Here is a 19726-nt window from a genome sequence, read left to right as displayed (position 1 = left end):
TTGGGCTGTTAGAATCTCCTCCATCACCTCCCCCACTGTCTCCAAGGACAAGGAAGGGCTTAAAGTTTCAGGAACAGCTGGAGATGCAGTGCAGGAGAAGTTGCTGGTTGCTTGTTGTGGCATTTGCACATTCTTTTGGAAATGTCTGTACAGGGGGAGAGAAAGGGTAATAGGTAGACCAATAGAAAAGCCAGAGGTGGAGCCTACCTGTTTTTTAAAAGACTTAGCCAGAGGTTTAGACAGTTGGGAAAAAGCAGTTGGGGAAAAACAGATGGGAGTTAAAGCAGTTGGAAGACAGATGGAAATAGAGAGACAGTGCAGTTGGTTCTTGTGTGAGGGGAGGTAGAAGAGTTAGAAAGGATAAAATAAGACTAAGAGCATAAAGGGTAACAGCGTTTCAAATGCATTTAAAGTTTATTTGTGTTTGCAATAAACTACAATCTTCGTTGTTAACTTGAGAACCTGACTGAGACTGAGTGAATTACCGGGGAGGACCTGGTTGGCGGCAGCGGATTAGTGGTGTATGGGTCAATAGTCTGTGAAACGACCGGGGGCTCCGTACGAATGCCACACTTGTGCACACCATGTCAGAGGAGGGGGTTTAAATGTGCTGAAGGGGGCATGGCACGCTGTTGCTCCAACTGTTGGGTAGGAGCACAGGTCTGAGAGGGACATGCCTAGCAAGCTCTTTAGTAGGAGTGCAGCATGTAATTCTTGTGCCTTAGGAGCTGATGTAATTTAGTGCTTTGCCGATAAAGAACTAAATTTCTAGTTGTGTGTCGTCCTTGTGGGGGCTGGATGGGGCCTCTGGATAATGTACTATATGTTTGAAATGTTACTTGTGTATTTGGGGTGTATGGGGTATTCGGGGAGGGGTAGTACCTTCGGTGGGTGACATATCATACTCCTTCTGGGATAGTTTGTCCACCTTCGGTCCCCACCCTGCACTCAGCTCTCCCCTGTGGCTCCTAGAAGCTGTTGGTACATGATAGCAGCCACACACTGGGAATGGCTTCAACTGGCCAGCTAAACCAGGTGTATCTGGTGGGTCTCAGCATAGAGTTGAACACCCCAAACCCATAACAACACAATACTAAGATTTTACTTGGTAAGGAAGCACTTATGGTGACTTTACTGTTTTATTGCTTCCAGTCTCTAATCTAGAGGTGGGAGAAGAAACTAGTACCTAAGCTTGTTTGTTTGTTTTTCTTCTGCCCTTAAAAATATTCTGCAAATATTTTTTTTTAATAATGGACAATGCAAATACGGGTGGCAGTATTCTTCACAGTTCTTTGTCAGCAGCAGACTTTGATATTATTTGGGGTGTTTCTGTCTGGAAGGACAGTTTCTTAACATGTGGCTGTCATTTTTTCCTAACTGCTATTCAAGAATGATGTCCTCTCCAGCTGTGGTCAGACCAGTATAGTATGGTATGTTCTTCAGATGTGTATACATGTTTGATATTCAATGTGCATGCCCACACAAGACTGATACTTTGTCAGATGTAGACATAAACTGATATCAGTTTTTCCTTCAGTGCACTGCTTATAAAACTTTGATGTTGTTAATGCCCATCTACTGTAAGTACTTGCCTATTTGCCTGTGCTTGAATGTGTTTCTTCCATGAATTCCCTTATCACACTCCACTGAAAAGTCTTTTCCAGCTTTTAGCAAGCATTCAAGCTGAAGCTTTGCTCTTTCATTAGTCAAACCAGAAATATGGGTGTTTAGGTCCAAGATGGGCTCCTTCACAGCACCTCAGAATGCTGTAAATGATTCCTTGATGTTAGGGAAAGTTGGATGGTCATCTCTCTGGCATGCATTGTGTTCAGTGCAGCTGTCGGGGCTATCTTGTGCCCTAGGCAAGGCTAAGCACTTGCATCCCACCTAAAAAGAATTCTATCCAGTGGCGTAGCGTGGGGGGTGCAGGGGGGCCCGGCCGCACTGGGCGCAACATCTGGGGGGGGGTGCGCTCGCACTCGCAGCTCTCTGCCCCTACCTGGGTTAGGGGGTGCAAATTACTTGCCTTGCCCTGGGTGCTGACAACCCACGCTATGCCACTGATTCTATCTTCAATTTTCAAAAACAGATACCTTGTAGGGGGGGGGAATGAAAAGCTCAAAACTTGAAACTGCTAAATTACATTTAAATTGCAAGAATAAGTAACACAACAATCTTTTATTATGTTTCTCAAATGCAGAAGAGCACACAAATCTTTTTGAATCATCTTGTCTCTAAAAAGTTTCAATTTTAGGCACATCAAAATATCACTTTGCATGCCTTTTCCTTTGCTGATTTGGCCACTAGTTCCTTCAGGTCAAGGGCTGATGCTTGAGCATGTTCAAATGATATAATTGACAAACCAAGTAGTCTCTTTTGAAACATTGTTGAGCATATGTAAGTTCTTATAAGTTTGCACTTTCAGAAAGTGCAGTTACCACATGCCACTGATACTGGAGGTGTTTAGAAGGACCCTTAGAGCAACAGAAACATTAGGCACATTATCCAGGAATTTTTGTTGTCATATGAAGAGAAATACTTCTTGTGGTGGCATAAACTTTGGAAGTCCTTGAGCTATTGCTGTAAGTTCACAGCACAGATCTTCAGCATCAACATATTTGTTTCCATTGTGCATTAAGGTCCTTTCCAACTGTATGTCAGCCTATATAGCTCAGTTGGTTAGAGCATGGTGCTGATAATGCCAAGGTTGCAAGTTTGATCCCTGTATGGGACAGCTTCATATTCCTGCACTGCAGGGGTTTGGACTAGATGATCCTCAGGGTCCCTTCCAACTCTATGATTCTTGGTATCATTTGGTTTTGCACTCAAGCAACAGCATTGTGTCAGTGACTTGGGCCTAGAAGAGACATGTTGTTTTCAGTTCAGTACCAGGACTCAAGTCATGTACTACAGATATGAAGAATCAAGAATGCCTGAGCTTGTGCAGAGTATAGGCTGGTTTTTATTTTAAATTTCCACCACACCTAATTCTTAGTGTTGAGGCTCAGGAGCAGGTGAAGCAACAGCAGAGACTGAGTGCCTCATAAAGAAACATTTTTTATTAATCAGGCATGACTCCTAGTAACTGGAGTAATACTGTGATGAGTAATAAGTGATGTATTGAGGGGGTCAGGCACTTGTAAAAAATAGTATGAAGCCAAACATTACATTTCTTTCCCCTTCAGGGGTGTTTTGGGTTCTTTTCAGCACAGACTGCTGTAACCGTTCTTTGTATTTATTGACTAGATTCTTTTTAGGGGACCTACAAACAATTCTATATAAAATAAAAAATAAACTAACATTGTAGTTGAAATAGGTTATACTGGGACTGTGATCTTCTGTATATGTGAACATCCTTTAGAATGTCACAGAGAGTTCAGAACGCACAAGAAGAGCAAGATATTAAAAATGACACTTTTCATGCTGGGCCAAGATGACAATTTTGCCTGGGAGAGAGTTGCTTTTAGTTGTAATTCTACTGCAGAGGCTTCTTTTAAAGGAAGATGAACTTTGTGCACAATGAGTTATCTGGAACAATCGGGTGCCATATGACCTTCTGGGGTGAAGAGTTTACTTCAGGGGAGATATTGTTTTATCCAGATTATGGGGTGCATAACAACACCTCAAGCACTATGCTGGCAGTTTTAGGTAAGGTGTCCTTCTGTAGAATGTACCATAATAAAGCTAAGTTAGCCATGTCCATTAACTTCAATTGATCTAATCTGGACAAGAACTGAATGCCACCCACACATTTTATCTCACTTTCAATTTTCCTTCAGCACCTTCTCTTGCACTTTTGCCTCAGAAGAAGGAGACTTTCCTATAGCCATTTTTACTCAGCATACAAAAAGGTTCTAATGCTGGCATTAGTCCAAGCAAAAGGGGGGTGACATAGCTAAAGGGCAGGGCAGGCTGTTGCACCAAGGTCTACTAGTGGGCATGTGCCCCACTGTTTTAGAAGCACAGCTGTAGCATCATTCAAATGGATTTAGAAGAAAATGATGTATTCCCCCTCCCCTGAAATGTGTGACACAGGTAAAATGTAGAAGAGTATTCTTATCTTATTATTTTTATTTATTTAATATACTGCCTTTCATCAGAAGATCTCAAGGCGGTTCACAGAATAAAATACAGGGTAAAACACAAGTAAATAATTAAACCAAAACAACAAAACAATAACGCCCCCCCCCCCTTCCCACAGACACACTTAAAAGGCTGTAGAGTATTAATCAGCCCAAGGCCTGGTTGAAGAGTAGTCACTGGAGGCTTAATACTTGTTTTACTCTTGTGGTGTCATTGCTGCCACCATGCCAAATTGTTGTGATGCAAAGCCTCTTAGGGAGCTGTGTGTGATATGGTTTAAGCTGTAATGTGTAAGCAGCAAAAGTCACATGATGCAGGGGTACTTTATGTGTTTTTCCTGTGGGTCGAGCTTTCATAAGGAGTCACCTACTTCAGCGTTTGTGTGAAATGGATTTGTGTTGCTCTAGGAAATGGCTGAGACAAACCGTTGAAGTAGATTCAGAAGAAAGCATGTCGAAGGATGAACCAAGTTAAAAAGACAAGAATGAAAGATAATGGGTGGCATCTTGTTCTGAAACTCTAATGCTTTCCCCCTGACATTAAGAGGTGTCCTTGACATTGGGTGGCAGTACATGGAACAGTTTTAATCTGTGATACAGCAGTAGCTCTGTGCAAATGGTTGATCCTACATGCGTAAAAGGGATTGGGATTTGATCGCTTTACCCAGTTTCTCTCTAGCACGCCCTCAAAGTCTATGGCTGGCAGTCAAATTTGCATAGGCACCTTCACGCATAAAACCCAACAGGGGTGGCGCTTGCTGCAACATCCAGACACTTAATTAATGGCACCTGCTTGTATTCAGCTGCATGTTCAGACTCTGAAGCTGCAATCTATGCCCATTTAAATGGATGTAAACCCAGCTGAACACTGTGAATATATGCACATGGCTGTGCTACCAAGTCCATTCCTATACAGTCGTACCTTGGTTCTCAAACAGAATGAATTCTGGGAGTCCGTTCGACTCCTGAAACTGTTCGAAAATCAAGGCGTGGCTTCCAAGTTGCTGCAGGAGCATCCTGCAGCCAATCGGAAGCCACACAAGGCTTCCAAAAATCATTCGAAAACTGGAACACTCACTTATGGGTTTTGATCATTTGGAAGCCGATTTGTTCAGGAGCCAAGGCATTTGGGATCCAAGGTACGACTGTATGTTATTTATACAACACAGCATAAGTACAGAGAATTAGGCCATTGGTGGGTGACTGGGGGAATCTTTGTATGCATTACCAGTTAGTCTTGTAATTTATTCTTGTGTAATGCCATTAGTCATGGTGGCTATACAGTGGTACCTTGGGTTTCAAACACCTCGGGTTACAAACACTTCGGGTTACAGACTCCACTAACCCAGAAGTAGTACCTTGGGTTAAGAACTTTACCTCAGGATAAGAACAGAAATTGCACGGCGGTGGCGTGGTGGCAGCAGGAGGCCCCATTAGCTAAAGGGGTACCTCCGGTTAAGAACAGTTTCAGGTTAAGAATGGACGCCTGGAACGAATTAATTTCTTAACCAGAGGTAGCACTGTATGCTACTTCCAGAATCAACAGAGGCAGTTCTCTGAACACTACCCACTGGAGAACAGCAGTGAGAGAGGGTGATTACTCTCAAATTCAGCTCTCAAATTCAGTCTTCCCGTGGATATCCAGTAATCTATGGTGGCAAATAGAAGGTACTGTCTCTGACCCCTGCTGTTTCCCTCAGCAAGTTGCAGGGTGACCATTTGCTGTGGGTTGGGGAATGCTGCCCTAACTGTGTAGGTTCCCCACACAAAGAGGAGCTCTGGGAAATCAGGATTATATGTGGTGAGGGAAGGCCCCGTGAACAGGAAAAGGCCACAACTTGTAGCAGGTGAGGGAGGGGCCAAAGCTTAAGGTATTCACTTCTACTCCCATGTTCTACTATCATGAGTCCAAGTGGAGCAGCTGTTGCTGTCCAATGAGGAAGTTGAGAAGCAGAGCATGGAAGGCACCACATGTGGGGAGCAGGCTGAGAGGGAGGATGTGGTCTCCTGTGCCTTTAGATGTTGGGAAAATGTAGGCAGTCCTACATTAGCTGCCTATCCTGCTCTAGCCCTGGAGCAGCAAGATTCCCTAGCAATGGACGAGGGTTTTAACCTGCCAGGAGGGGAGTCTGGGCAGCTGGAGCAACAGCTTGGGGGACTGACCTCCATCCCATCATTGAAAACTCAGGGCTGCCTCTGCTATTGGTAACAGATACATGCTCTTCATAGAAGCTTGTGCCTCCAAGTGTGTCAGCCTCACAGGGAGAGCACGCCACAGCTGAACTCAAAATCTGACAGGGACGTGTGACCATTTGTTGGGACATCTTTGCAGCTTTCATCTAGTTTTAGATCCCTGATGCTGATTTTAAATTCTCTAGCTGTGCTTTTGGGAACCTGTACCCATAGCCTGACCTGTGCCATTGTAAGCCTTAAATAAAGCTTTCCTCCTTACTCTCATGTAAGAACCTCTGTTGTTGCATTTGGGCCACTTACTCATGAGTTGAACTCCTGAATAGGGTTTATATCCCATGGAAATATATTTCACAATGGGAGTCATTCACTTATTGGGCATCCCAGATGAAATATATTAAAAGAGCTTTGGTACAACCTTTTTCCACTAAGCCACAACTTTGGTTTCCACTGATATTTGCTTAGGATGGCAACCTTAAAAATACTGTATATTCATTTTCTCATTTGGTGTTATTCTGTTAAAATATGTTTGGTTAATTTAGGGTGAGGGGAAAATAGTAGTACCAATGAAATTCTCAATTTAGTTTTCAACAATTATCATTTAAGCTCATTCTTACAAAGACATCATTTTTGAATCTCAAAAATGTTGGATGCTTAAGCTGATTAAAAGTGTGGATTTTGCTTGCTTTTAGTTTGGTGGCCACGAAGGAAACAGACAGTGCAAGATCACGCAGCATGCCAATGTCTCCATCAGATTTCCTGGATAAATTAATGGGTAGGATGTCTGGCTACGATGCAAGAATAAGACCGAACTTCAAAGGTAATGTCATCTCCCAGGTGTCCATTTGGGTTATAATGTTGCTTGAATTGTTTTAGAAGCAAGAAAAATGTTTGGCTCATAATTGAGAATATGGTTTTGATCACTCACACTTCAGCAATCTTTTCTTTTTTAAAACAACTACATGTTCTTCTGCTGGTTCAAACTTCTAGAGCAGGGGTCTGCAACCTTTAAGACAAAAAGAGCCACTTGGACCCGTTTCCGAAAAAACAACAACAACTGGGAGCCGCAAAAACATTGCAACATTTAAAACAAATATAACACTACATATATTGTTTCTGGCCTTAATGCTATATATACAGGATCGTGCAGTCAGCTGTCAATCTCAAGAAAAAAGGACAAATTAATAGCTAATTAAAATATTTAATTTACAACCAGGTAACCAGGTTAATGGGACTTTTGCTCCTGAACCTCAGTGCTCAGTGTCTGCACATCAGGGCTGTAAGACGTCACCTTCATTTTCACACAGGCTTGCAAGCTGTCATCTGTGAGGCGTGATCGGTGCTTGTTTTTAATATAGTTCATGTTGGAGAAGACCTGCTCACATACATATGTGGAAGAGACCACAAGGGCCATCGAGTCCAACCCCCTGCCAAGCAGGAAACACCATCAAAGCACTCCTGACATATGGTTGTCAAGCCTCTGCTTAAAGACCTCCAAAGAAGGAGACTCCACCACACTCCTTGGCAGCAATTCACCAAACTTTCACCTGCTTAAGTTTAAAAAGGGGCTTCAAGCAACTAAAAAGGGGCTTCAGGCAACTAACTCCACGCGGAATTCCACGCGACCGCGACTGCATAATCAATGCCGCAAAATGCCAAAGAAAATTAACCAGGGCCCCAGTGAACCATAAATCATAATCAGTGCCTGATGTAAATAATAATTAATAATGAGGGCCCAATGTCATCCTCATCATTATAAAAATAATCCCTCTCTTCGTGCCGCCCAGCCTCCCAAGAAAAAAACCCCACTTCAAACGGTCACAAAGCACAAATTCCACGCGACCGCGACTTGCTATGCCCAATAATCAATGCCCCAAAATGCCATAGAAAATTAATCAGGGCCCCAGTGTACCATAAATCATAATCAGTGCCTGATGTAAATAATAATTAATAATGAGGCATTCGTCATTATAAAAATACCGTATTTTTCGCCCTATAGGACGCTCCGTCCCATAGGACGCACCTAGTTTTTTGGGGGGAAAATAAAGGGAAAAAATTTTCCCTTTATTTCCCCCCCAAAAGCAGGTCGGGGAAACCGAACCAGGTCGAGGAACAGCGGGATGGCGGCGCTTCGCCTCCCTGCTGTCCCCCGAGCTTGTGGGGCTGGCCGATGCCTGTGGGGCGGCAGGCTGCTATCCGCAGCGTGGGGAGCCTTGCCGGGAAGTCCGGCAAGGCTCCCACGCTGTGGATGTCTGCCTGGCAAGGGGGGCGCTCTTCTTTACGGCGCCCCGCCCGCCGGGCGGCAGGCTGCTATCCGCAGCGTGGGAAGCCTTGCCGGGACCTCCGGCAAGGCTCCCCACGCTGCGGATGCCTGCCTAGCGAGGGGGGCGCTCTTCTTTATGGCGCCCCGCCCGCCGGGCGGCAGGCTGGTCACCTCCGCCCCTCGCCTCCTCCCCTCGCCTCCTCCCCTCGCCACCGCCCCGGAGCCGCAGCAAAGGCTTTAAAGAGCCGCATGCGGCTCTGGAGCCGCAGGTTGCCGACCCCCGTTCTAGAGCAATGCCCACCATTCCTAAAGGAGGGAGACGACCACATGGGTTTCAGATGGTTCAGCCATAGCTGATCCTGGCTCTGTCCTTGTATTGGAATCTTTTTCAATAGTGATGTGTATGAATAAGTCGATTGTGTGGGTCTTTCACACACAATAATCACCTAATTAGGAAAGACACACACAGTTTGTCCTGCTCACATGATTCCAGTATTCGTGTCCAGTATTTGTGTTCATACCACCCCTGTGGAGGACTGCATCATGCAATTATATGTGGGTGGAAAATATGAAACCCTCTGACCCATGTGTATGGGTTGGCTGGGTGCCTGGATTCAAAATGCAGGAGCCTTCAGTAGCAAAGTTTAAACTCAGAATAATGTGGGAATGTAGGTTGCTAGACCATTTTATCCCATTTGCTTGCATACGGTGCTCCCCTCTATCTAGATATTCTCTTTCACACAAAATGGTTTCCATCGGGAGGTTTATTTAAATCATTCACCATGGTGACTTGGACCACATAGTAAGCTATCAGTGTTCTCAATGTCCTCGAAACCTTAAACCCAAAAATGTGCAGAGGAGCAGCCTGAATTCCTTCATCTGCATAGCAACTCAGGGAACCACTTCACACAAACAGCTTCTTAGCCATAGGGAACCATTTAATTCTGCCTCCATGGGCAGCTGTTCCATATGTGCTGAGCCTTGTGTGCTTGGGCTTTTTGCTTGGTGAGAGAAAAAAGAAGGTTGCTATATAAGTGAACTTGCACAGTTACATAAGATATGCACTTCTAATATTACTTTCCTGATGTTGTGCTGGTATCATCTTCCTAATTACTCTCTCTCCCCCACTGCCACTGCTTTGCAGCCGAAGCTGTTCTCGTTTACTTACCATAGTTATTCCCATTAGCACATAAACTTCAAGTTCAATCTACCTTAGCTATGCTGCACAGAAGATGACTTCAGGCAAATAATAGGAGGCAATCCAATCTCTTTCCACTTTTTATTGGACTCTTTTAAAGATCTCCGGGGGAAAGCATTAGTAGAAAGCTGAAGGCATGGAGGGTCATTTGGAGATTGGATAGTGGAGCTTATTATAGACACCAGGAGGTTATGCCAACTGTGGAATAGGGCAGATGTTGAGCACGTAGTGAATTCTTCTGCAACATGTATTCTAAATATCAAAAGCCTTATTTTGTAATTGCTGGAATACAGAAGGGACACAAGTCTAATTTGGCATTTTTCTCTTTCTTAAAAGCGTACTTTGCAAAAAAATAAAATAAATCTGAACTATTATGCAGTAGTTAGTTTCAATGTTTTTAAGTCCTGTCCTTCTGCCACAGAGTGGCTTAACAGCAACATAAAACTGAAACAATCATGCTATAAAAATATCAATAAAATTGCAAGATTGCAATTAAAATACTAAAGCACTAAGTAATATCTGTAAAATCATAGCCCAGAAACAATACAATTCATGTTCCAAAAGCAAAGATAAACAGGAACACCTTGAGATGCCATTTAAATATGTCAATTGCGGGAATACCGGCAAGGAGAGGTTCAGACTTATTGTTCAGATAAGCATCCTCCTTGCCGAGTTTTTGGTTTGTGTGTGTTTCTATACTGTGGGAGAAAATATTGCCAAATAGAATTTCGTATTATTTTGGACTCTGCACCTAAAGCCAACCAATGACTTAGCATGAATGCTCAAATGTCCTGGCTCCTGAGGCAGCCACATTGCTTCTCACCAGGAATAGGAAGAATTTCAATTCAGTTATAATTTAAAGGTGAGCCTACCTAATTCACACTTTTTTTAAGCAAGGCACAACACCCCTTGAACTTCACACAGTTCCAAATTCCACAGTGTTGTTTTCCAGCGAAGTAGCATGTATAAGAATGCATATACTAGGGTAAAGTGTGCATAAAAATGCAGGTATTAATGAAAACATGATACAAAAATGCATTCTGCTAGGAGAAACTGCATTGAAAAAAGTGTATATAAGGAAAACTGCATACAAAAATGTGTATAATAGGAGAAAATCACACTAAAAGGCTGAAGGGGTTTGTTTTTGTCAAGAAATCTGCAAACTGATGTGGAAATGTGGAAAACAACATATGTGGGGAAAATGAGAAACTAAGGGCTTATCCATATCTCTGTGTGCCGCACTGCTTTCCCTGTGGGAAAACCAGCAGTTTAGTGCTAAATTGGAACAAACAGCAATTGGCTTTTCCATGGATGGCCGTTAGTTCTGACTTCGGGCTAAAGAGTGGGTTTTCTGGGGGAAAGTGGTGGGGCGAAGGCAAAACCGCTTGGAACCATGCCTAGAAAAGCACAGGACTAGGAGAAAACTGCTCTGATCTCTGCTTTCTAGGCACAGGAAAAGAAAGAGTGTGGATGAGGCCTGATAGAAACCAAAATTGGCAGAATTGCACATTCCTTCTCCTCCCTGGGCTTTTTAGCTCAGTATGGTGCATCAGCTATGCCAAATTGAACTTGGGGTTGCAGTTAAGGTCTCTCCTGTGTGGTGTACCAGTGTGGTGTAGTGGTTAAGAGCGGTAGACTCGTAATCTGGTGAACCGGGTTTGATTCCCCGCTCCTCCACATGCAGCTGCTGGGTGACCTTGGGCCAGTCACACTTCTCTGAAGTCTCTCAGCCCCACTCACCTCACAGAGTGTTTGTTGTGGGGGAGGAAGGGAAAGGAGAATGTTAGCCGCTTTGAGACCCCTTCGGGTAGTGATAAAGCAGGATATCAAATCCAAACTCTTCTTCTTTTAATCTTCTTCCTCCTTACAAACTGTATGCTTACAAACTGTAAGCCTGGAACAAACCTTGGCTATAGGTCATGGTTAAGGTGGAGAGACCTTAGCTGTGATTACTGGTTTGAAAGACTCATAATGAGCTAAGAACAGCCAATGGCCCATCTGGTCCAGCATATTGTCCTCACAGCAGCCAACAATGTGGGAAACGAGGAGGGCAGAACAGGAGCACAGAGCACTCTGCCCTCCTGTGGTTTCCCGCAACTGGTATTCAGAAGCTTTGCTGCCCCCAACTGTGGTGGCGGCGCATAGCCATCATGGCTTGTAGCCATTGATAGCTCTCTCTCTCCTCCATGAATTTGTCTGATCCTCTTTCAAAACCATCTAAATCAGTGGCCATCACTGCCTCCTGGAGACCAAGTTGCATAGTTTGACTGTGCACTGCATGAAGTAGAGGTTTCTTTTATCCATCCTAAATCTTCCACACACTCTGCCGCACTTCAGTTAGCTAAAAAAAAAAACCCCACAGAGGGGCATAGGAGGTGCAAATTGTTCTCTGGGACCTCTCACATTCAAGTGGTCATGGTAAACCATAGCCTAATGCAAAATCATTTAAAAAGCAAACTCTATTGTAGAGTATAATTGGCGCTTGATAGACAACATTCCATCAGCTTTACATCTTTACAGCTTTGCCATGCATGGACTGCATACTTTAGAGAGGGGGTATGGAGGTTCTTTCTAAGATGCTTCAAGCACTTTCCGGCAGGCAAATTATTATTTCAATTATTGATTGCCAAGCACATTGTTTTCTTACTACTGGCTTCTGTGCAGGAAAGCATTAGCAGTGACACAACCGCTTATCCCTTATGACAGTCTAGCTCATTATAAATAAATAAAAAAACTTTTGTTTTTTAGCCTGTAGCAAAATGGTGGCAAGGCATCATTGTAATCTTCCAGTGATTCAATTACTTTATTCATTCAGACACAACCCTATGGTTCTTCATAGTGGTTTTAAATGGTTATTTTCTACCTTGCATGTTAATTATTATTGTTATCCAAGAAGGACCTTAGGTTTAGTTTAATTTTCCTGGAATTAGATATGAATGGAAATTAATAAAATGCACTAATATCCTCCTTTTGTTATAACTACTTTGGATAATATATAATTATTCCCATTTTACAGATGTGTATCTAAGTCTGGGATATCCAAGTCCACTTGGCAGTTGATGGTGGGAGAGGAATTCAAACATTCTAGGTTAACATTCAGTAGACTAATACAAGTTGCCCCTCATGATTAAAATTCAAGTTAAACTATCCAAACATTTATTTCCTGAATAACAGACAGAAACTTTGATATGTTGGGGGGAGAGGGAGAGAGAGAGAGAGAGAGAGAGAGAGAGAGAGAGAGAGAGAGAGATTGGCTGCATTCACATGACAGTTTATTATATTTCCCATTTATGATTTTCACCTTTAGCCCCACAAGTGCACCCAGTGCATGTTAGAAGAAAAGAGGGAAAGTACAACAAAACTGGCCTGTTACCATATATATAAAAGAGAGGAGGCTACACCAACTACAGTGTCAATAACCAAGTACTAATGAGTATCAAAAGACACCTTATTTGATTTTTTTAAAAAGGATAACACATACGTACACTATACAAAAGAATATAAGCCTCACCACCCCACCCCTCATCTTCCCCACTCTTCTTCCCCAACCTTATACTGTACTCAACACTAATGTCTCACAACAAATGTAACTGATTTGTAAGAACGACTGCACAACCTGAAAAAAAGAGACAGGGAATGTACTTTTGTAAACCAAGAAAATATTTAATAAGAATAATTTTTTAAAAAGGAGATCATTACTTCTGCAAAAAGCACTTTTCCTGTCAGAAGAATAATCCATTATTTCTTACATCAGCCATACAAAAGCTGCATTTCAGACATAACAAGCACTGATTGAATGATTCTTATTCCGAAATTTAATCCCTTTATGCAACAATTCTGAATTGCTCCATCTCTTCAGCAGTGCAGTGTGAATCTACTCCCGAGTGTTGGGTTTGAGGTGCATTTTATCCTCGCAGTACCCACATGAAGGAAGGGCATGTCTGTGAGCAGAACCACGGGTGTTTATTATTAATAATAGTAATTAATCACTTTACTAAGTGGCTCAAACAGTGCTTTTTTAAAAGAAAAAAAGGTGCTGGTACTCACCATGAAGTTGTTACAGTAAATGACACGCTTTTAACATTGGGGGAGGGGGAGAAGGTGTCAGTACTTGAGTATCCCCAGAAAAAAAATCACTGGACTCAAAGCAATTTACATACAGTTCTCCTAGTTCAGGAATGGAAAACCCCTGGCGATCCAGTGCCCAGTTATCCGTTGGCCATTGACCATGCTGGATGGCTCTCATTTATTTATTTAGTTAGAAGATTTCATGCCCATGCTTTGCCGCAAGGTCCCAGAGCAGGAAAGAACAACGGAGTGCACATGGATAGAAACCATTACAACTATCAAACCAATCCCAATGGAACAAAAGAGTACAAATTCAGCAAATACCTTAGCTGTCAAAGGCTGCGGTAAAGTGGTGCATCTTCAGCACATGGCAAAAGGAGCGCAGTAAAGTTGCTAGGCACACCTCTGTGAGCACCAGAGCCTGGAGGTCCACAGGTTCCCCATCCTCACTAGTGGATCTCCCAGCAAAGAATAGAAAAATCCAGTGATATACATTCAAATGCATGTGAAACAAAGGGCTACACAACCAGTGTTCAGAATGGGGTGTGGGGGTTTTGTGTGTGTGTTTTTGGACCTCTGCAAATGTTGGATGTTGAGGCAGGAAACATATCTAGACTGCCTTTGACAGATACCTGAGGGAGTGTGTCCCTTTTCTTCTACTTGACAACCCTGTCTAACTTGTCAGGGCGGTAAAATGTGATTTGATTTAACTTAAAGGAATAGATCTGTTGAAACAGTGTCACTTTCAGTCATTGTACCGAAAGGCTGCAGTGTACATTGTTCCACTGAAAGTGACAAGCATACTGCCCATTATTATAGGTCTCATAGGAGGCACTTAGCTGATCGTTCTGATCAGCTACCAACTGGTAGCACCAGCTGGATTGCTTTTTCTCCTCCAAAGGTAAACGATTTTAGCGTGCAATGGAGCATTTAATCACCTTCCTTCCGGCAACAGCCTTTTGTTCTTCCCACTCACAAATTGGGGGGGGGCAGCGGAATGAGATGCTTGAAAACCAACAGGACAAAGATTGTGACACCACCATGCATGCCCAGTGTTAAATGTATGTAAGCAGAACCAAGGATTTGGGGAGCCAGATTAATTCTACTCTCCCCCTGTCCTGCCCAAAAATTTCCCAAAGCTGCTATGAATTCTAGGAGGGAAAGTTTGGTTGCTAGTATCTGCTACATGAGTGTATTTGGGGAATGCACAGGAATAGAGTTAAATCTCTATTGTGATCCCTGCGTTGCACAACATGACCCTTTGGACTCCTTCCAAATCTACAATTCTGTGATTCTGTCAGCCCAACATGGTCGCAGTCCTGCTGTTGAGTCAGACTGTTGGCTCAACTAGTTCATTCAGTCCGTACTGACAGTGGCTGTCCTTGAGCTCCATTCAGGGGCCCTTTTCAGCTTCTCAGAGATACCAGTGACCGAACCTGGGACTTTCTGCATCTACTCACCCACGTGCCTTTTCTCCAAACATCTGGCCTTCAGATGAACTTTGCGTAGGCTTTCAAGGTCTCTGGATGGCAGCCTATTGTGGATTACAGAAAAAAGATGTTGTGGAAAAATCTCCACTCCAGTTCTGCAAGGGAATGGAAGTAAGCCCATCCTATCCCATTTGTCTGTGGAGTTTTAAGGGGAAATCCTTTAAAATGCACATAGAAATGGAAAGGTACTCAAAGAAAAGGATATATGAAAGGTGGTCTTAGGGCTGCAGTGCTACCTCCATTTCTCTTAGCTCATGCATAGGGCCAAATTCTGCCCTCCAAGCCTGCCCCTCAGAGGCCACACATTCTCTCTAGTAATGATCCTTACCCCACCCCACCCCGCTTTGCCTTCTCCTGACAATGTCTCTTTCTTGCTTGGATGGAGGGCAGAGTGGGTGGGTGTGTAGAAACTAGTGTGTGTGCAAAGAGAAGCATCACCTTCATTGCTCCGTCTCCTTTCACCATGGCATGTGGTCCCCCCAAAGGTTATCCAGAAGAGAATGTGGACCTTGGGCTAAAAAAGGTTTGCCATCCCTGGTTTAGCAGCCACAGGTTTTGACTTGTTTGTTTGGTGTGAGCAGTAATTTCTCCTCGTTTTGATTTCATTTACAGGGCCTCCGGTAAATGTGACATGCAACATCTTTATAAACAGTTTTGGATCCATTGCAGAAACAACCATGGTAAGATGTTCTTTATCACAAACAATTACATTTCAAATTATTTAGACTGCAATCACGTGCACACTAACCTGGAAGCAAGTCCTGCAGATCTTACTAGCACTTACCTTTGAATGTACTTGTATGCAATCCTGATCAGTGTTCTTTAATTGGCAGGTGGAGCCTTCTAAAATGAAACACACTCCATTTGTGGTTAATCACTTGAGTGCTGAACAGGGCATATGCTTCCATGTACTTGCAGAGTTCCTGCATAAGCATCTCCATTCCTTTCACTGAAAAGGGCAGCTTCATGTCTGCATCCCTTTGCCAAGTATGAAGGATTATTCTTCATGTCAGACATTCAAGAAAATTTGTATTAGAATTCCAGAACTTTGTATTAAAATCTAACTTCTAAATGCAAAGGGTTGATTTGGCTGTTGAATGCCTTTGAAAGAAACAAACCTATCTGGGTTTGTTTATTTTAAATGAATGATCTTTTACTTCTTTTCTGCTATTATGTGACCTGGTGCTCTTTTCATCCCTTGTTTTCTACTCTGCCCTTATTTAATTTTCCTTCACCTTACTGCTGGGGATGGAAGGATCTGCCAATTTCAGTTGTCTCATTTTGCCAATCTTAAATTCAGTTCTCAGTGTTTCTGCAGCAATTTACAAAACAAAAAACCAAATCCTCATGAAAATTCAGAGTGGATTTCTCTTAATAAACACATTTTGTATGTAGTTTTGACTAACACATACATTTTTGCAACCAATTTCTGCTAAAATAATGCATTTTTTGTGTTACTTCCACTATTGTATTTGTTTTTATGTACATTTTTATAAACATTTTTGGAGAATTGCATTGCAAAATTCAAAGAAGGGTGAATGTGAAGGAGAAATTCAATGCATTTCATCTTTCAATCCTAATTTATCATATTTGCACATTATGAAACAATATGAGAACATTCACACTTATTTGAATGGAAATGATAGCTCTACATGTGCAGAGCTGCTCTTTACATTGAAGTGAATGGATAAGTCATTGCATAAGAATCCTATCAGAACAAGGTACCACTGGACTGGAGCAATTGAGTGGAACCATATTGTGGACAAAGTGGGGAAGGTCCTAGGGAAGAGAGGAAGATGCACAGATATATACAGATGTGTTGTATCCTGATCATACTGACTCCATAGTTTGACTCCATAGTTTATCAGTCTTTGGCAGGCCCTCCTCACACACATTGAGATCTTTTCATTCCATGATAAGAGTCAGAAACTCGCTCATCTAAAATGAAAGCTGCAATTAGGTGGGTACATGCAATACATATTCATCTCTAGGGCCTTGGCTGCAGTCAATTATAAATTATTGCATAGGTTTTTATTTTTATTTTTCACTGCTCATAGTACATCGTTTTCAGAACTCCCTAGTAAACTGCTGCTCTGAATGTAGAGGAATGCCAGGGCTCTGTAATAGTTCACTTCTAAATTATGCATTGATGCAGCGCAAAGGAGGACTTTCTTGCGGTCAGCAATTGTCAAATTCTGTCAGAATCAAAGCCATCATTTTGAGAACATGAGCATGTTTAAAACACACATAGCTCTATTTGTGACCTCTCTCTTGGTTTAGCATCTATATTCTTTAACTTCACTGTACCAAACAAGAAAAGCTCTTTAAAATTAAAGTAGGGATGTTATGTACCTTAGTTACAGGTTAACATCTGATACTTCAATATAGCTAGGGAATATTTTGATGCTGTTTTCTTGAACAATTGGGTCACCTTTCAGATATTGTTTTATTTTATCCATGCCACTATTACATTTCACTTACTATTTTGGATGAAGGAGAAGTTTTAATTAAATCACTATCTAAATAGTTTTCTGAAGAAAGCTTAGAATTTAGGGGTGCAACATTTCCCCTACATTTTACTATGTTCTAAGTGCACAGCAGATGAAGATATTGTGTATGTTCTATATTCTGAACTATCTATGTTATTTAACATGCATACCTCCTTCTCAAATGTGCATTCATGATATTTCACAGGAATGGAAGAAATACTGTTAAAGTCCATTTTATTTTAATGTAGCTTACTCTAATATATGTAGACCAAAATCTGTTATTTCGCTGGCTTGGTCATAAGAAAACAACCAACAGCTGAGTAAATTCAAAACAAGGTGTGTGTGTGTGTGTGTGTGTGTGTGTGTATGTGTGTGTGTGTGTGATGGTTGCTTTTAAAAAGTTAGAGATCTTCAACGAGAATGTCATGCAAGCTACATCTGATGAAATTCCCTCTTCTATACAACTAATAATGACCCAGGAGCTTTATCCTCTTTTGCATCATACCCTGTCTATAACTCTTTAAACTGTAATGGAAACATAGGAAACTGCCTTATGAAGATTCAGACCATTGGTCCATCTAGAAGAAGAAGAAGAAGAGTTTGGATTTGATATCCCACCTTTCACTCCCCTTCAGGAGTCTCAAAGCGGCTAACATACTCCTTTCCCTTCCTCCCCCACAACAAACACTCTGTGAGGTGAGTGGGGCTGAGAGACTTCAGAGAAGTGTGACTGGCCCAAGGTCACCCAGCAGCTGCATGTGGAGGAGCGGAGACACAAACCCAGTTCACCAGATTATGAGTCTACTGCTCTTAACCACTACACCACACTGGCTCAGCATCATCTACAGTGAACAGTAGTAGCTCTCCAGGGTTTCAGACAGAGCTTCCTCCTAGTCCTACCTAGAAATGCTGTTGATTGGGTGGGTGATCTACATTTAAAGAAGATGCTCTACCACCAAGACATGGCCCTTCCCAAATGGCTCATACTTGATTCTGTTACATTAAGTGAAAAAGGGAAGCTGAATGTGAAGGGAACTTCCTAAACACAACAGAAATGTACTTGGTCAGTTATAGTTTCTAAGCATAGATCACGTCATGCCCAGTTGTCTCCCATTTATCAAAGAATGCTAGAAGCTAATGTAGAAAACATAGTAACAGAGCAAATGAAGGAGAGGAAATGTACATGCAAAATACATTCTTAAAATTAAATTTTAGGATGGTGATAGTATCCAAGTAGGCTGAGCTTTATTAAGTTAGCGCCCACCCACTCCCCGCCTGCATATGGTACTACTAGTTGCATACTCCAAGAGAGGATGGGACTGCTTTGCTTCTTCAGCTGGTCTCTCCTTTCCATCAAACTTGGAATAAAAATGCAAGAGCTGGTGGTCACAGCTGCATTCCTCCCCCTTGCTTCTGGGGAGGGGTTACAGAGGCATCCTGAATTGTAGCCTGATAGCACTGTTTGCCTGTCACCAGCAAGGAGTACTAATGAATGAGAGCAGAAGGTGGCTAGCCTATAGCCGCTGGGTGACATTTTTGGACTCATCAGGTCCCATCAGCCCCAGGCAGAATGGCCAGAGATCAGGGACAATGGGAGTTGCAGGTCTAACAGGCCCCTGTAGGAACACAATTTTCCTACCCATGAACTAGGCAGTTTAGAACACTGTACAAAAAAGAAAAGGGGGGGAATCAAATGCAAGGGCCCCATTCTATGTAACCGCACACTTGCCACATCACCATGCTTGCCTAATGGCCAAACTGCACATAGAAGATTTCAAGGAATGTCCAGGTAGCCCAAAATTATCACCTACCTATAATTTTAAACCCCTTCAGTGGGTTTACCCTCCTGGAATCAAGTTAGTTTGGAGAGTTAACCATTCCTGAAGTCTCCCCACCCATTTGTGAAAACTTCAATCAGGGCCTTAAGTTTAAAAATGCTTTTAAGG

General features: G+C 42.5%; 1 protein-coding gene across 2 annotated transcripts in view; it reads left to right on the top strand.

Moving 5' to 3' along the window:
- Positions 1-19726, top strand: part of GLRA3 (glycine receptor alpha 3) — a 73804-nt gene that overhangs the window by 14030 nt on the left and 40048 nt on the right. For both annotated transcript variants that reach the window (XM_082237244.1, XM_082237243.1), the window contains exons 2-3: positions 6965-7092; positions 15904-15971. In XM_082237244.1, coding sequence (XP_082093370.1) covers positions 6965-7092; positions 15904-15971 — 196 coding nt within the window. The remainder of the gene's footprint in view (positions 1-6964; positions 7093-15903; positions 15972-19726) is intronic.

The sequence above is a fragment of the Podarcis vaucheri genome, assembly GCF_965113315.1.
Source record: "Podarcis vaucheri genome assembly, chromosome: 9".
Classification (NCBI taxonomy): Eukaryota; Metazoa; Chordata; class Lepidosauria; order Squamata; family Lacertidae; genus Podarcis; species Podarcis vaucheri.
This window is presented reverse-complemented; position numbering and strand designations above follow the sequence as displayed.